This window comes from Hyperolius riggenbachi, chromosome 5 (assembly GCF_040937935.1).
Source record: "Hyperolius riggenbachi isolate aHypRig1 chromosome 5, aHypRig1.pri, whole genome shotgun sequence".
Classification (NCBI taxonomy): Eukaryota; Metazoa; Chordata; class Amphibia; order Anura; family Hyperoliidae; genus Hyperolius; species Hyperolius riggenbachi.
The window spans coordinates 329,941,828-329,961,248 of NC_090650.1; the positions used below are offsets into that span (position 1 = coordinate 329,941,828).

The 19,421-nt window shown below is 42.9% G+C and overlaps 1 protein-coding gene and 1 long non-coding RNA gene across 2 annotated transcripts in view; one reads left to right on the forward strand and one right to left on the reverse strand.

The window, feature by feature from the left end:
• Nucleotides 1-1,298: 1,298 nt before the first annotated feature.
• LOC137518894 (uncharacterized) lies at nt 1,299-19,157 on the forward strand. The gene is made up of 3 exons (XR_011020919.1): nt 1,299-1,361; nt 5,510-5,586; nt 18,854-19,157. It is a non-coding gene; the product is annotated as an uncharacterized lncRNA (long non-coding RNA).
• B4GALT6 (beta-1,4-galactosyltransferase 6) overlaps nt 13,806-19,421 on the reverse strand; it is a 167,276-nt gene continuing 161,660 nt past the window's right edge. The window contains exons 8-9 of the mRNA XM_068237309.1: nt 18,926-19,027; nt 13,806-17,238 (exon numbers count right to left, since the gene is read on the reverse strand). Of these exons, the coding sequence (XP_068093410.1) occupies nt 17,091-17,238; nt 18,926-19,027 (250 nt within the window). The 3' untranslated portion in view covers nt 13,806-17,090. The remainder of the gene's footprint in view (nt 17,239-18,925; nt 19,028-19,421) is intronic.

Consider the following 19,421-nt stretch of genomic DNA (forward strand, 5'->3'; position numbering starts at 1 on the left):
CAGTACTGTATCTACTCGCTATTTTTAAAAGACAAAACAGTTAGTACTGCAGTCTAAAGGCTCATATACACGGGGCACAACTGTCGCCACAAACACGTGGTATGCGCATGTCTGGGCGACAGTTGCCGCGTGTGTATGAGGCGCGCACCGCAAACTGTCACTGGAGACAGCAGTTGACGTGCGATTGAAAAGTTCAATCGCCGGCAACTTCTGTCTCCGCAACTGTCACCAGTGTATGTGCGGACTAGCGAAAGCTACCCACAACCAGAAGGGAGCTTCTGGCAGGGGGGCGAAACTTTCGGCGACAGCTTCCGCCGCGTCTCTGGCCGTTGGGCAGAGACATGTAGACAGCTGTCGCTCAGGCGGAGCTGTCGCCGAGCTGTTGCGCACACGTCTCCTGTGTGCTAGGAACAGCAACAACGGTGCCCCATGTGTATGAGGCTTAACAATAAAGCAGCAGCTTCCTGTATGACAACACTAAATCCCATCTTTGATGGTGAAATGGACATCTCTCTACTGGGTTGACAACAATGTAAAACCTCTGAGTTAGGGCCAGTTCACACTGCAAAACTGAAACGATCGGTAAGTGCATCCACTAAGCCGAAACTTTCCATCAGTTTTGGATCCGCTTGCAATAATTTCACCATCTGCTTCAATCACGTGTCCTGCGTCGATCACGTCTTCATCGCTGCTCGGTCCATCTATATTCATCCTGGAGGCTGGCAGGAGCATGGGGCTCTGCATAGGCTGCATTAGGTAAATTCTCCCTAGCAACATTCAAAATTGTCATTAGTCCACCAAGAACCAATAAGAATACTTCCTGTTGCTGAGAGTTCACATTGGTCCTTTGCAACCCAATCGAGATCCCCATGCTTCTGCCGCCCACTGGGCTGTGCATGACGGACTGAGCAGCGGTGGGACATGAGTATTACTTCATGGGCAAAGCGGACGTGGCAACTAGCCTAGTGAGAACAGACAGTGTCCATTCTCAAAGGCTTTCATTGCATAAATGTTTCAGTCCGATCCAGAAAAAAGTTCCACTTAGCCTAACACAGAAAGCGGATCCTATTTTGAACATTAGGATCTGCCTCCTGCTTAAGAGAGTCCAGAACTGGTATGGTTTTTTTTTAAGAAAGTGTGAACCAGCCCTTACTGCCCAGAGGCTTTGCATCGATGTTTAGTCTGTTGAGAGCCTGGGAGGACACTGTGAAACAGACCAAAAATCAACACGTCAATTTGTTTATGTCCATGTATAATATGGTTACAACTGTTTATCGCTTGCCAGTTTTTCTACTGGACATTGATTTCACAGCCGATTCGATCACAGTGATTGATGTGGCTGTATATCGGCGGGTAAATCGGTAAGTGTATGGGCCCCTTTACATGTAGAAAACACAAACAGAGGATAAATCTATTCAACAGGGACAAGAGACAGCAATGGAAAAAAAAAACACCATTTTTATGTTAAGTGAGCCAGATACAATCGAGCTTCAGTGCTTTCCGTTTCTCCCTTGATGACCTCGTGTGCTCAGATTTGAGCTGTAGGTGTCACAAGGACAAAAACCAAGGTTTCTGGTAGACTGGTAAACATTACAAGAAAAAAAAAAAACATATCCTGGCACATCGCCTCTAGTTAGGACATTAAATAAGTTATTAAGGAAAGGGAGGTGCTGAAGGGGGTGTGGCCAGATAAATAGCAAAAAAAAAAAATATTAACCCTTCACACACTCGCATGCAAATGTTCAAACAAATGCATTCAAATATTCACTCATCCAGGCACCACTGTTATCCCTACAGCTAAGTTACTGTAAAAGCCAAGGTTCATAGAAGAATGCATTATTTTGCTTAGTTACCCACACTGCGCAGAAGTACCCAGGTAAATGTAGGCATCCTACTTCTGCGCAGTGTAGGCAGGGCCGGCCCTAGACTTTTTGCCGCCTGAGGCAAATTTAGAAAAAATTGACGCACGCCCGCCCCCCCACGAGCTGGAGGGGTAGCGAGCAGGACGGGGATATTGGGCCTAGCGGTGGGGAGGACTCACCTTTTCCGCGTTCCAGCGTGCGCTCCACTGACGTCGCTTCCTGCAACACCGCCCACTGTATTGTAAGTGGACGGCGTTGCAGGAAGTGACGTCAGTGGACCGCACGCTGGAACGCGGAAGGTGAATCCTCCTCGCCCGTGCCTCTTACTATCGGCTGATTCATAACTATTTACAGCTGGAGGGGAGCGCAGATCGGGGGACCCAGGCGAGGGAGGGGGGTCCAACCCCCCTCCTCACCACTAGGCCTAATACCCCCGTCCTGCCCGCTACCCCTCCAGCTCAGCGGCCGGCCCCCCGCACTCACGGACGGGAGGGTGCCGCCCCTAGAAGTTTGCCGCCTGAGGCAAAAGTTTCACCCGGCCTCATGAGCGGGCCAGCCCTGAGTGTAGGTGACAAAGCAAAATAATGCATTCTTCTGTGGACTAAGACCCTGGCTTTTAATTTAGCTTTAGGGATAACAGTGGTGCCTGGATGAGTGAATCTTTGAATGCATTTGTTTGAACATTTGCATGCAAGTGTGCGAAGGTTTTTTTTTTGCTATTTATCTGGCTACACCCCCTACAGCACCTCCCTTTCCTCAAGAACTTATTTAATGTCCTAACTAGAGGCAATGTGCCTGCATATATGCGCTTTTTTCTCTTGTTACGGACCCTTGTGGCCAGGGTTTTATTTCAGCACACTCCCTCCTTTCCGTTTGTGTTTTTTGTCAGCATGCACACAGCGTATGCTGGTGTATGTGCATTGTGCGCATGGATACATTGCGTTAGCTCCCTTGTGCGATTAGTATGATGCACTATCTGTCCCAGGAGAGGACATCAAGATGTGTGCTCCTAATCCCTAGATAGGTTTGATGCAATGAATGTTTGCATGTCTGCACTATGCATGTTACAGGGCTAGAGTTAGGACACCTACGTTTACCTGGGTACTTCCACGCAGTGTAGATGACTAAGCAAAAGAATGCATTCTTCTGTGAACTAAGACCCCGGCTTTTAACTTAGCTGTAGGAATAACAGTGGTGCCTGGATGAGTGCATCTTTGAATGCTTTTGTTTGAACATTTGCATGCGAGTGTGCGAAGGGTTAATTGTTTTTGGTAGGGATGGGACGAATCCGAATCTGAAAAGGTTCTCTAATATCTCGAACCTTTCGAATCCCGAATCTAACAAATCCTGGACATAAGAATTGTGCGATCCGTGCTATAGTTGCCCGCAGTATAGGTAGCAAGGTAAAGGTGCCTTCAGTATAGCTAGCTAGGTATGGGTGCCTTCAATATTGGTAGCTTTCAGTATAGGTAGCAAGGTACAGGGGCCTGCAGTATAGGTAGAAAGGTATATGGGCCTTCAGTATAGGTAGCAGGGTATATGGGCCTTCAGTATAGGTAGCAGGGTATATGGACCTTCAGTATAGGTAGCAGGGTATATAGAGGCCTTAAGTATAGGTAGGTAGGTAGGTAGGTACGTATAGGAGGCCTTTAGGTAGGTATAGTGGCCTGTAGGTAGGTAGGTATAGTGGCCAGTAGGTAGGTATAGTGTCCTGTAGGTAGGTAGGTAAAGGGACCTTCAGTATAGGTAGCAGGGTATAGGGCCTTAAGTATAGGTAGGTATAGGGGCCTTTAGGTAGGTAGGCACGTATAGGGGGCCTTTAAGTAGGTAGGTATAGAGGCCTGTAGGTAGGTATAGGGGCCTTTAGGTAGGTAGGTACGTATAGGGGCCTTTAGGTAGGTAGGTATAGGGGCCTTTAGGTAGGTAGGTACAGTGGCCGGTAGGTAGGTATAGTGTCCTGTAGGTAGGTAGGTAGTTAAAGGGACCTTCAGTATAGGTAGCAGGGTATAGGGCCTTAAGTATAGGTAGGTAGGTAGGTATAGGGGCCTTTAGGTAGGTAGGTATAGGGGCCTGTAGGTAGGTATAGGGGCCTTTAGGTAGGTAGGTACATATAGGGGGCCTGTAGGTAGGTAGGTATAGTGGCCAGTAGGTAGGTATAGTGTCCTGTAGGTAGGTAGGTAGTTAAAGGGACCTTTAGTATAGGTAGCAGGGTATAGGGCCTTAAGTATAGGTAGGTAGGTATAGGGGCCTTTAGGTAGGTAGGCATGTATAGGAGGCCTTTAAGTAGGTAGGTATAGAGGCCTGTAGGTAGGTATAGGGGCCTTTAGGTAGGTACGTACGTATAGGGGCCTTTAGGTAGGTAGGTACGTATAGGGGCCTTTAGGTAGGTAGGTATAGTGGCCTGTAGGTAGGTAGGTATAGTGGCCGGTAGGTAGGTATAGTGTCCTGTAGGTAGGTAGGTAGTTAAAGGGACCTTCAGTATAGGTAGCAGGGTATAGGGCCTTAAGTATAGGTAGGTATGTAGGTAGGTATAGGGGCCTTTAGGTAGGTAGGTATAGGGGCCTTTAGGTAGGTAGGCATAGGGGCCTTTAGGTAGGTAGGTAGGTACATATAGGGGGCCTTTAGGTAGGTATAGGGGCCTGTAGGTAGGTAGGTACATATAGGGGGCCATTAGGTAGGTAGGTATAGGGGCCTTTAGGTAGGTAGGTATAGAGGCCTGTAGGTAGGTATAGGGGCCTTTAGGTAGGTAGGTACATATAGGGGGCCTTTAGGTAGGTATAGGGGCCTGTAGGTAGGTAGGTATAGTGGCCGGTAGGTAGGTAGGTACATATAGCAGGCCTTTAGGTAAGTATAGGGGCCTGTAGGTAGGTAGGTACGTATAGGGGGCCTTTAGGAAGGTATAGGGGCCTGTAGGTAGGTAGGTATATAGTGGCCGGTAGGTAGGTACGTATAGGGGGCCTTTAGGTAGGTATAGGGGCCGGTAGGTAGGTAGGTATCGCTCCCCCCCCCCTCCTCCGCTCACCCCCACGGCCTCCTCCGTCCCCCGGGCCTCCTCGCTCACCCCTACATAACTATCAACTCACCTGTCCAGTGGAGCGCAGAGCGGCAGATCTCGTCATTACTTCTCGGTTCCCTCTAGTGGCCGGACCGGCTTTTACTGATGACGTCATTGTAAAAGCCGTCACTAGAGGGAACCAGGAAGTCAGTGAGAGGTCTGCCGCTCTGCGCTCCACAGGACAGGTGAGTTGATACAAAGTATGCGGGCGGACGGAGGAGGCGCGGGGCGGGCGGAGGAGACGCGGGGGGGGGGTCGGAGGAGGTCGGAGGACGAGTGCGAGCGGCGGATGCGCGGCGATGCAGCATCGGGATTCGGCGCAGTCGTAAATTGGAAAATGGCATCGGGATTCGAATCCACGAATCTCGAATATTTCCTAATATTCGAGGGATTCGTGGTCCCATCTCTAGTTTTTGGTAAACATTACAGCCATGTTATAACCCTTGGTGTCTTCAGAACATGAAGTGAGCAAAAATGTTTTCAACAGGGACACAAGCTACGGTGTGGCAGTTTCAAGGAGACAGAGTTGGGGGAAGTGATTGATGGTGTATCCTAGATTTCTCATCTACACTGCCATTTTCATCTGTTTCAGAATTGTCTGCCCTCCCAGACACAGGCGCACAGATGAGGAAAGAGATACATACCAGGATTTGCTGTTGGCCCTGAGAGGTACGATCAGGTGGAAAATACAATAGCTCTGCCTGGATTCGGTATGATCTGGGAAACACATGCAGTGTGCAGGGCCAAAAACAAGGCAATTCAGATTTGTGCTATTAAAGACTACTGTTCAGTTAAGTTCTGTGGTTTGGTAATAACGTTAGGTTTCTATCTTCTAGAGATGATTTCTCGTCTTTAACCACTTCACCCCAAAGCGTTTTTTACCTTAACAGACAAAGAGCAATTTTCACCTTTCAGTGCTCATCCCTTTCATTTGCCAATAGCTTAATCACTACTAATCACAATCAATGATCTATATCTTGTTTTTTCCACCACCAATTAGGTTTTTGGGGGTTGATATTTGTTTTCAGTAATTACTTTATTTTCTATGCATTTTAAAGGGAAAAACAAGGAAAAAATTAAAAACCCTATTTCTCCAATTTCACCCCCTATAGTTTTAATATAAACACTGCTACTGTACATAAAACCCACACATTTTATCTGCCTATTTGTCCTGGTTATCACATTTTAATTATGTCCCTAGTACAAAGTATGGTGACAATATATTTGGAAATAAAGGTGTATTTTTTCTATGTTTTTTTTTTTTCCTCACTAATCACACGTGCGTGAGTGAGCACACACAAATCGGCAACAGCACTGTTTGACTTATAAAAACACCCTGTAGCTGTTGAGTCCCTGGAGCTGGTTGTCATTAAGTGGTTAAAGCGGATCCGAGATGAAAAACTATCAACAAGTAACTTGTCTATATATCTTATCTAAATCTAATCTATCTAATCTTAACTTATCTTATCTAAAGATAGCTTAAGGTCCGTACACACGCCGGACTTTAGGCAACGACGGGTCCGTCGTTGCCTCCCGCTGGGTGGGCGTGCCAGCGACAGTCCGGCATGTGTACGCTCTGTCGTCAGACTGATACGGCTGTTTCTGAGCGATCCGCCCGGCGGATCGCTCAGGAACAGCCGTATCAGTCTGACGACAGAGCGTACACACGCCGGACTGTCGCTGGCACGCCCACCCAGCGGGAGGCAACGACGGACCCGTCGTTGCCTAAAGTCCGGCGTGTGTACGGACCTTTACACAGCAAATCTGGCTGCATACAGCTTCAACAGATTTAAATGATTTATTCCTGTGATACAATGAGAGCGACCATGTTCTGTTTGTCTTCATTACCCAGGTAATCTGCAACTGCATCTCCACCGCTGTGAAAAATTTACTCCCCCTCCCCTCTGAAATCTCTGGCTAGTAACCTCCTCCTGCCCAGACTGAGCCCCCATAAGCCCTTGCTACATGGGTTTGAATGCCTTATCGTTTTGGAGAAGCTGTGGGTGAGGTTTTTTTTAGTTTATAGGGAATTAAAACAAAAACAACAAAAAAAAGTATAAAATGAACACAATTATGCAATGTATAAAAGTTAATCTCGGATCCACTTTAAAGAAGTTCTGAGGTGAAGGCATATGTAGGTATTTTATTTACCTGTCCCCCTTCATGCTATCCTTACACTGACTGTGTCCTTGGTCCCCCCCCCCCCCCCTCCATTTAGCAGCAGTATGGCCCACACCAGGGACCTGTAAACTGAAAGAAGATCCTGCATGCAGTGCTGTGAGGCTGCCGGGAGCACGGCCACAGCGTCAATGCCAGTAATACTGGGCATGTGCAGTATATGTTTGCAGTGATCTGTGCATGCCCAAAGATCTTCCAGTCCACAGGTCAGGTACTCAATGGTCCATATTTGCCTTCCACAGTGCCTGTCCAACAAAGCAGAAAGCACCCTATGCATACATGCCAGTTACAGCACTTACAGTCTAACCATTCCCCACCCTGCAAAAGAAAAGCGCCGGACTTAAGTGTGCAAAATGTAGATAAAAGACAATTATGGCAACTGATATGTGACACAATGACTCTTTAAAAAAATGGTGTCTTCAGTGGCTGCATGTGGTGCCGCTACAAACATTATGCAAGTATCTTAGATGTCACTACACTACAATACAATACATCACAGTCACCCATGTGACATGGACCTGGAAAGCTTGAAGTCAGCACCATCTGAAGCCAATTTCCACAGCATTGCTTACGCACGTTTTGTGGAAAAGCCCGCTCGATAAAAAAAAATGTTAATGGTGCGCTACTTAAATGCAGATGATCAACAAAGATGGTAATAATGGTCACATCACATGCTTGAAACTCCACTGATCCATACCAACAAGCATGGATCCAGGCCAGTCACCAGATGAAGAGACACAGCCCATGAAATGTATTCATTTAACAAACAAGACATATTTAATTTTCATTTAAGTTTAATATGTAACCAATGGAAAACAGCAAAATAACACAACCTTCATTGAGACATGCAATGCATGAACAAACAAACAAAAATAAAAAAATGTTTGATCGTATTCATAGCATACTACATAGTTAAATAGTGTAATCTTCCCAGTTCATTGATATTATTGCTATTTTATTGAAGAGCAACATTCTCTTCCAAGACCACATAACCATTGTCTTATTTTATAAATAATGCACTGTGCTAAAAACCAAGACAGACGGGACAGACTCATGCCTTGATATCAACAAAATAATGCACAATATGATACGGTGTCCCATATTTGAATGTTTGAAAACCACTCCAATTGTTTTAAGAACAAGGCACAATAGATATACATTTGATTTCGGAGGATCTTGTTTTTTTTTGAGTGAAAACTCACCTATTTAGTCAGGCATTTGCAGAAATATAATTTTTGTTGAGGATAATGCTTCATCCTACTACCAATAACTGAATATGAGAGAGCTTAAGTGCTTTGAGTCCTATGGGAGACAAGCGCTATTGAAAGGTTATTGTTGTTTTGTTTATCTCCCTAGCGGTATTATTATTTCCAGATTTTAGGTTCTGATAGCGGTGCAATTTTTTCACAAGCTTTTAGACCCTAAAAAAATCATGTCACTAGATAGATCGGCGGCAGTCCTGCACATTACACACCTCACATGGATCCAGCTCGGGGTTACCGCTCTGAGCTGCGGATTTCTGGCCCGAGCCAGACTCGGGGGTTACCACTAAGGAGGTTAACGGTATAGTGTTGTTGTGGGCTACTTTTCTTGGCAGACGTTTATAGTTACCATGTGGTTTGAAAACATGCCGGCAATGTGCACCAACTTGTAGCGCTCAATCTCAATTCAATGTTAATTACTTATATCGATAAAAAGGAAAATAAAATGATTAGTCACTACAGTGCAATGCACTTTTAGTGTTATTACTGCCCTTTGGTTGCCTTCACTGAATCAGTAGTGTAAACTTAGAAAGGGAATGGTAAATTACATCTATTTTTATTTAAATAAAAAACAAATTAAATAAAAATGAATGTATGTTTAAAAATAACTTTTTTGGGGGTGCATGTAAATAAGGAGTATTCAAATGTTTAATTTACCTAAAAATCCAGGAGGAGGTATGCATTTATAATAATACTGTACTAATTTCCTGTCAGACTGACGGGTCGAATTAATAATTTCCGTCTTATCCGACCTGCTCTCGATCGAGGATGGAATCGATTTTGTGCAGTAATGATCTGACAATTGATCCCATTCTTGATCAGGAGCAGATCAGATGTCAAGTCATGGAAATTATTTATTCAACAAGTTGATCTGATGGGACATTGAATGGTAACAGGCAACTGAAGTGCAGTAAAGCTCTGTTTAGAGACCTGATTGGCGGCTCTTCTGGTTGGTAAAAAAAAAAAAAAAACGTAAATAAAAACTGATTTTAACAACAATAAATGAATATAACAAACATGAGTAAACCATTCCCTTTTTAAAAAAAGTACTTTGTCCTGTAGAGACCAATTCTATCCTGGATTCTGCAGCCAGCCTGTTCATGTGGAACCTCAAGCAAATATCTTTCAACATATTTTAGGCTTATGCTGGGAATACATGTTGAGGGTTTTTTTTGGGCGGATTTACTTTCTGATCGATTCTCCGATCCTTTTTCTGATCAATTTCCATTTACTTCTATGAGAAAATCGATCAGAAAGTCGGTTAAAATCAGATCGGACCTGTCGGAAATTATCTATCGAGTCATCTATCTGCCGAAAAATCTCATGGTGTATTCCCAGCATTAGAGAGCCACAGGTAGAGTATTTCCTAATGAACTGAAACATTTTGCAAACATTGATCAACTAACACAAATAATTGGCCGCAATTCACTAAGCAGTTTAGACTAGTCTACAGATGGTTTTTAGTCTACTGATGGTTTGGGGTAATGTTTTAGACCTCTTTTTAGACCTGGTCTAATATGCAGTAAATACTCAATTCACAAAGGCAAACAAGGAGTAACCACACCCAGTTTTTCTGACAGATTACACCAGCTGATTTCTGTAGGTAAAGTAATTCTGTGAGGTATTTTAGATGTGAGGATGGAACCTTTTGAATTAATTATGCGGAAGTTTAATTGTATGCAGAGGAGAGCTCATCAAAGGAGAAGGAGGTCATTCATAGCTACTTGTTTGTGAATTGCATCTATTGATAATTTCCCCTGCTTTACCGACCTAATTACCAAATGTTTTAGACCAGGTCTAAAACATTTGTAATAGTGAATTCCCCCTTTGATGCAACTGACCAAACCATCAGTAGACTAAACACCATTAGTAGACTGGTCTAAACTGTTTAGTGAATTGAGGCCATTGGCCATAGACTGCAATACATACACTACACGACACATATATATATAGACATAGGACTATGGTAGGGATTCGATTGTGAGCTCCTTTGAGGGACAGTTAGTGACAAGAATATATTCTCTGTACAGCGCTGCGTAAGATGTTGGCGCTGTATAAATAATAATAATAATATGGCCTTTGGAATCAGACTTGTAGGGAAGTGATATAAACGTCGCTCAAGTTAAATTCTGGGCAATTTACTCTAAGCTTTATGAATCTCACTGAAGGAGATGACCCTATTTAAAAAAACTGACAATTTTTAAAATCTAAGTGTACTTACAAGCACAAAAAGCACCATAAATGTTCTAGCCTGCTCCACTGCTGATGATATAAAACATGCACACCTTTATGCAATGTATAATGGCAGCTTCTGTGGCCTGAAGTAAGCAAACAACGAAACCTGGTGAAGATTTCTTAAATATTTTCTGTTACCAAGTGGCAAACATTTGCAGCTATTGCCCGAGTCATATCACACCATGCCCTTGATTTGCTTTGATAGCCGACAGTGGATGTGTGATTGCAGTTTTGTGCATGCACCTCATGTGAAAACTTTGTGTAACAGATCCAGGCCACACTGGATTTATTTACAGTATGTACATGGATAGAACTGCAATTGCTTCCCTGGTATTTCACTAACCTTTCAGCAGTCCACACTAGTCTGATCTGACCCATGCAATGGTTTCAATGTTCACAACAAGAGCAAGGAGTGTTGTGTGGCAGGCAGCGTGACCAAGCGTCACATAGACGCAAAACGGCCGTCGCTCCTCCGCCTAGTGCCTGACCCCCACCTCCACACCGCGCACCCTGCTTGCTGCCGATACGTAAGCGATGCTTGGCATCACACTCTTGCCATGTTGATTTGAATATTGCTATGTTATGGATGTTTGAACGTTTTTTGGATTGCCACTTTTGCCAGTAAAATTTACGAGACGGAAGGTGCACGCCTACTGCTTTTTCTTGCACAGAAAATGGTTTCAATGTATTGCCACCTAACAACAGCAACAGATGTAATTAAGGCAGGACAGGTTTGCAAAATCAATTATATTCTCCAATCCTGGAGATCCTTCATAAATTGGATCTCATGTAACACACTACAAGATACTTGCATAGTCATCCTTCACATGTCTGCCCTGTACCAACACTTCAGGCACCAGCAGCAACTGTAAACCGCTCCTTAGTAACAAATAGGGTTGTTTCACTAAAAGCCGTGAATTTTACTGGTACTTCCGCCAGCAGACTAGTGCTGATAGGGCAATCTGCGGTACACAGGTAGCGGGTAGGGATGATCAATGAGTTGCTAAAATTTCAGAGTTCATGCCATGCAATTGTACGCAGCCTGAAAATGGACCAATCAAGTCCCGCAGAGGCTTAAAATGATTGGTCCATTTTCAAGCTGCACATATTTGCATAAAAATTTACATAATCCTGCATAAACTCAGAAATATTTGCATCTCATTGATGCTTAGTAACGGGATGCATTATAATGGTAACATGTTATTCAAGTAGCACAACAGTATTTAAGTAGCAATGCTTACGTTACACAGGTACCGCAGGTTGTGCCAATTGCACAACACGTGATACACTGCTGGGGGAAATACCAGTTTTTAGTGAATCAACCCTAATAATCCCACTGCAAAATGCTACATGAATGCCACAAGAAAGTGTGCCCTCTCAATCCATAGATGTTGGGCTAGGCTAATTAGTATGAAGTAATGCAAGTACACCTATATTTTAAAGTCAAATTCAAGGCAGAAAAAAATAGCATATCAATCTAATTGACCCCAAGACAGACACTGATGGAAACTTAAAGTGTACATGAGACAAGGGTGGGGCAAAATTCATACATACCTGGGGCTTCATCCAGCCCCCTTCAGACCTTTCGATCAGTCGCCATCCTTCCGGGCCATTTTGATCTTCTGCTAGGGTCCTCTGAAACTTCTGTCAGCGCATGTGCCGTTTGGCCTTGCGTTTGCCACATCACACTCCTGCCGCCGGGAGCATTCTGTGCCTGCACAGTATGCCCCGAATGGAGGAATTTCAGAGGACCATAGGAGGATTGAGGGTCCCAGGAGGCCGGTGAGGGAGGTAAAGGTCTGAAGGAGGCTGGGAGGACTCCCATCACAGATGTTTAGCAACTTAAGAAATGGCCATTATGGCTGCTCCTTGGAAAAAAAAAATGTAATTAGGTTTGAAAAATCCTTACCTTGGTGGTTTGCTGAAGTTCACACAATGCTAGCTTGCACAATGTGACCTTCAGTGACAAAAGATATGGCCGGGAGTGTTATGCCACCAGGAGGATTCTGGGAGTGTGTTTAAAATGGTGCATTCACTGCACTGAATTCTACTGTAACCCAATGTCAACATTCATCTTGATTCTCAGCCTTCAATATCAGAAGCATTAGCATTCTAGGAGCCTATGAAATGAATAGAGCAGTGTAAAAGCTGTTTGCCAGAAAAAAAATGCATCTTATAAGCACGATTGCCACTTTTCAAATTACTGCCATTTTTATTATTTATTGGCACTTTTCCCGTCCGATCGACGGGTAATCGGACAGAAAGTTGCATCGTGCGAACATGTCCAAACTGCTCACGATCGATAAAGGGATCGATTTTGCCATGATAACACTGGAAAAAATCGGTCCCCTTATTGAACGGGAGCAGATCGAACATGATGGAAATAAAGATCCGATTCCTGTTGATCGGACGGGAAACTGCATCATGTGTATTAAGCATAGCAACAGCTCAGTGATGGCTAACATTGGCACTCCAGCTGTGACAAAACTACAAATCCCATCATGCCACTGCCTCCCCGAGTTATGCTTAGAGCTATCAGAGTATTGCAATGCCTTAAGCCCAATCTACAGGATATGATCCTTTGTACGATTCGATTACGAATCTATTTACGATCCGATTAAATCAGACATGTTTGTTCGGGATTCGATCCGATTCAATTCACCATTGCAAAACAATGGCAAATCGAATTGAATCTAATCGAATCCCAATCGGACATGTCGGATTTAATCGGATCGTAAATAAAATCGTAATTGAATCGTACAAAGAATCTTATCGTGTAGATGGGGATTAACCTCCTTAGCGGTATGGACGACTTAATACGTCCATTACCGCCGGAGGTTGCCTGTCAGGCCCCGCTGGGCCGATTTGAATAATTTTTTTTTAAAAACACGCAGCAAGAACTTTGCTTGCTGCGTGTCTCACCTGATCGCCGCTGCCCGCCGCCGATTCGCCGCCGCGATGCAGGGCCCCCCCAGGCGAGACCTCAAGCCCATACTCCAAGGAACAAACCCTGCCCAAACTTTTATAAACATGACGAAATAAAGTGTCAATCAGAATTGGAAACGTGGCAATAGACAAGTGGCAGTCTTTATAAATAGGCCCATTGAAGAACAATTCATGTTTTTTTCACCGAATTTTGAGACTGAAGTCTGTAAATACATATTTCTAGTGGTGATCACTGGAGTGCGCAGGAACACAAAAGAAGTCAAAAACTAGGTTTCAGTTACAACTTTATTCTTCCATATAAATATTGTATAAGGTTTCCTTACTAAAACTCTTACATCTATGACTTTTGCAGTGGCTTTGACTAAGATGGTGCCATCATTGGTAGGTGCTATGCACAGATATTTCATTCAGTCTACTAAACTCAGAATCCCAAATTATTCTGAGATTACAGTATAGTAACCATATTCCAGAATAGAAAAAATTGCTAATGTGAGACCATGCTCTTCCATAAATGGTAATGGTTAACACTGGTACAAAAGACTAAATTCATAAAGCTAAGATACATGGAACTTACAGAGTACAAAATATGAAGTTTAAAGTTCTCAGTGACCTACAATGAAATTCAGGAAGTGCCATGAATAACCGCAATCTAATATCCCTCCCCCATCGACCCCAATATTTATGGGACCTTTTATAAAAAGAGAACACAAGATTATAGTGGGAACTTATGAGTAACAGAGTGCTTTCCATACACAGTATCTGAAGGTATGGACTCCAGCCCCAGTCTGAAGTCCTGAAGGCAGAACGGACAAGTGTCAATGCAGAAGAAATGTCTCTCTGTTGTGAAAGCAGACTTAAGGCAAACACCTGCTAACAGCTCAATCGACCAACAGTATCTCTGTACAACCAGCAGTTGGTAAACCCTGGTATAGAAGTCTGCTTGCACAAGATAGAAAAATGATCTCTTTGGTGACACATGTGGCACCTGGGTGCAGCTAAACTAAGAACCGATCGTTTGGGTTGGGGAGATTACTTTAGATCAAGATTTCCAAAACATGGCCTCAAGTGTCTAAAACGAAGCATATTTTGTGGCTATGCTCTTAGGTAGTGAGGCCACACTGCTGAGACATTAAGTGACCCCACTGAAAAATATATGAAGCGTTGGTAGGACTTGAGAACAAGTTTGAGGAATCCTTTGGATAAATAACAGTTACACGTAAGATAGCATTTCTGTCCCCTGTATCTAATTTCATAAAAGTCTTCTTATAAAGAGGACACTTATAAAAGTGAACAGGCTGAAAATAGAGTATCTAACAGTAAAAAGTATGTAACTGTGAAAAAATACATGCAATTTGGTAGAACATTTGAAAAAAAACAAAAAACAAACTACCCAATTTTCAGCTTGCATGAGTTTTATAACTGCCCTCTAGACTCCATTCACACCAGCAGGCTTGGCACCACCATGATTATGAAGAGGTGCACTAGTACAAAAGTCACCCGTCACTGTTCTCATTGGAAAGCACATCAAAACTGCTTCATGCAATACTTTTTGTTTTAGTCCTCGGCAGCAATGATTATACAATGTGAACACACAGCGGGCTATTGAAATATACGGAGTCATCGATGCACTCTCCAAGAATTCTCAAGCCACTGGAACTGCATAATTAGTGTACCGGTGTGAACAGAGCCTGGGGGTACAGAAACCATTTTAAATGAAAAAGCAATTTCCTTAGCATTTGCCAACGCAACATTTTTCATAAGAAGTAAAATAATAATAATAATAATAATAAAAAAAAAAAAAAACCATAGCAGATACATCAAACGTACATACCTCCAAAAATGGAGAATAAATTACTTAACATATTTGTTGAAGCAATATATACTGCACTCTTAGAAAAACATCATCACCAAGGTAATATGTATTTCTTCTACTACAGAAAAACATATTTCGGCTCATTCTGAGTTTCACAAGAAGTCATGTGCTGCAAATAAAAATACACTGTATAAAAACATAAAAAATAAATTAGCAACCTAAAAACACAAAAAACACACAAGAAAAAAAAATTATTCTTGGCATCAGTTCCCTGACGTAGAGTTGGCACAGATAGTTTGACGACCTGTATGTATGATATGTACCTTTTTAATATATTATACAAGGATGCCAAAGAATAAATTCAACTTTTACAAATGATATGAGGGAGTTAACTGTACATTCTATACCACAGTGGCCAAGGCTGCATTCGATAAACATACACATCCCTTTTCTTTCACGTGAAGTGTTCAGAATTAACCCCTGCTAGAAGGCCTTAAGCTCACAAACCATGATAACAGTTTACAGTCATAGCTGGCCATAAGTTTTCCTTCATTTTACATAAAGCTTAAACTTTTTTTTTTTTTTTAAGTCTAATATTTACATATGCTTATTGTCATGCAAAAATGAAGTCACTGGCCTCTATTTTATGACTAGCTGCAGAGAGCAGTGATGTGGTCTATATATCCCCAACAACCAATTAGAAATTAACCCATATTTTGCTAGACAACCTATTGGAACTGAAATATGACTTCTGATTGGTTGCTGGGATCTTGGCGCATAGATCACCAGTATTCAGTGCAGATATTGCGGGTTTCATTTTGGCACAATTTTTTTTTCCTTGACGTGATATGGGCGCTAGTATGAACGTGACGGTACCATTTTCAGTGCGATCATTTTAGCTTGGGGACTAGATTTTAGAGCTGATTTTGGCTAGGACTTAGAGACTTTGTGAATAGGCAGGGTTGACATTTAGGTTCAGGTTAATAAATTGACTTTGTACTTAAGTTTGTCAGGTGTGATAAACTACGTGTTGTCAATACGGAAGTGTCCAAAATAACCACGCTCATTTTAGTACGGCAGAACTATTGCGCTAGGTAGCACATCACTGCCCTTTGCACTGTCATTATTAAATAAGCCACAATGTTTTAAGATTTAAAACAAAAAAAAACCCCAAACAAACTGTAATACAGGAAAGACATGCAAAGGTGTAAAACAGGGGTACACTAAAAACTGTTGGGAGTAACTTTACATCAATCCGAGTGTGTATACATAAATGTATCTACACATATATACACACAAATATAACCAATGTATTTACACAAACCAAACTCATATATACATAAACATATACACCTGCCAAATACAAAAAAATTAAAAAAATAAAAAGGCCTATTTTTTGTTTTTGTAAGGGCCAAAAACTGAAAAGATAACTCAAGAAGCGGTATATTGGTGCAAAAATAGAAAACAAAAGCTGTGTTGAAGTAAAATCACTGCACAGTGGCGTGAGGGGTGTAGGTGTAGAGCATTTGGTGAGACAAGGCTTGCATTAGGAGCAGTCTTCTGCTGTAAACATTGATATAGCAGCTGCTGGCTTGAGACGCAATGCATGGTCACACATTCAGAGAATTGGAATTTGATATCAGTCACTAGTATCACATAGGAGGTGGTCCATTAGATCCGTTGCAATAGTGTTCCTCTTCCGCTAGGCCTCACATTGGTGTTGGGCATGGAGCATCCCATTAGTAGTCTTTCACTGGAGCCAGCTCTGGCACAAGGTTTACAGTGATATTTTTAAATAATTTGTCTATAATTATATTTGGGGCGTATATTAAGTTATTTAATCCATCGAGAAATTGCCGTTCTTTTGAATATCGGAGCAATTTATACCTGCAAGAAGAAGAAGGACAAATGAAAATTTGCAATCAAAATATTTCTGTCAAATGTACTTCATACATTCTGCCTAATTTCCAGCATTCCTAGATCACTTACATATCCTGTCCTTATCCACCTCTACCAGTCCTGTGCATTAAAGCAAAAAAACTTGTCAATAACGCTACTCTATACTTTCTGGTACAGGGGGACTGTAGCCACACACCCCAGCCAATCATCTGAGCAAACATCGGCACTACACTGAAGCAGATGCTGGGTTATAGTCATGTGGGTGGAGTGGGAGCATAGCCATGCCCAACAAAGCCACTCTCTTCCCCCCATATGACTCAAAACCAGCCTCTTATGAGTCAGATAGGTGAGTAGTGGAATCACCAAACATGCTTTCTATCCATTACTATAAGCCCGACTCAGCTTCAGTGCAGGGTTGGTGCATGGTCCTACTAGTGGACGTGGACATGGACATGGATCCAGTCACTTTTGTGGTCAGAAGTACCACTGCAGTGCAGCCTGCAAAAACACCTTACGGATTTGCTTTCCTAATAGAGCATTATACAATATAGCCTTAAAGGACAACTGTAGTGAGAGTGATATGGAGGCTGCCATATTTATTTCCTTTTAAACATTACCAGTTGCCCAGCAGTCCTGCTGGTCTATTTGGCTGCAGTAGTGTCCAGAAACAAGCATGCAGCTAATCTCGTCAGATATGACAATGTCAGAAACACCTGATCTGAATAAAAATATTAGAGGCAAAGGATCAGCAGGGCTGCCAGGCAGCTGGTCTTGCTTAAAAGGAAATAAATATGGTAGCCTCCATATGCCTCTCACTACAGTTGTCCTTTAACCATAGTGAACACACTAACACACTGACGCAAGGTTTACAAATGGAAGCTTTAAAATCAACCTAAAACTGATGTCAGAGTCTAAATAGCACTACATTTTCCAAACTCTCAAGAAACTCGGTCATGTTTTCTCCAGATGACAGAGCACTGATCACTGGTCTGAGTAAGTCTTCTTCTGCAGGCCCATCACTGGAGAGGAAACAAAAATAATGTAGATAGAATACGAGCCTAAAGGCAGCTCACCCATCTATCTCACTTGCATACTAAAGTAAAACATTTGACTGAGTGTTAATTTCAATCAAAGTGCCTAAAAAAAAAAACCTTTTTAAATATGTATAGAATATATAAGAGTAACAATGCTCAAGTAGATTTACATGGCAATGGTAACACAGCAACACAGCTGAGTTAAAACAAATAACATGCTGTAGAGGTGCGTACACATGCACTACAGAAGTCAACGACGGGTCCGTCTGACCCTCCCGCTGGGCGGACTTTCAGCAGACAGTAGTGCGTGTGTACGCACTGTCTGTGGACTGATAAGGCTGTTCCTGAACGATCTGCTCGAACAGCCTTATCAGTCCGCCGACAGTGCGTACACACGCACTAGTCTGCTGAAAGTCCGCCCAGCGGCTTCTGTAGTGCGTCTGTACGCACCTTTAGTCCTTCTGATGGCTTATGCTAGGGCAGTGGAACAATCAGCTCTGTAAACGGCAAAGTGTTTACTTCCTTCTCTTATGTCTGCAGACTTATCGAGTAATCATTTTACCCAGCAGGAAACAGCTCCATCTTCTGTAATGCTGTGAAGGCAGAATGAAGCTTGCAGCAAGTTAACTAAATATACTTACCGGCCTAAGAACTGGACCTCTCCCCTATGATGGTGAGGAATGGACTTGTATCTCCCAAGGTCTCCATCTGGTCTTGACACGTTGTAGCCAGCATAATGCACCCTAGAAACAGTGGCAAATAGCAACAATCAAAGATCCAGTCATGTGAACACGGATCCAGCCATGAACACAGTTTAAAGTAGATGTCTATGCAAAGCTGAACTATACAAGAATAAATAAGACTCAGGGCAGACATGTTTGTCGTGAGAGGTTTGGCTTTTTGAGGTGCCAAAAGACATCAAACTATTAAAGTTAGTTTCACATATGGTGCAGTGCGATTTGCATGGCAGAAGAGCCTACCACAGCACATTGCAACATTTCATGCAGATTGGTCCCTGCGGCAGACGTCGCCAACAGCGAAAGCTACACATACCCGCCCACCACTCAGTGATGTGCTTACTGCCGTGCAGGAAGTATGTCACGTCATTTCATCTGATCTGCACATGGGCACCGCACG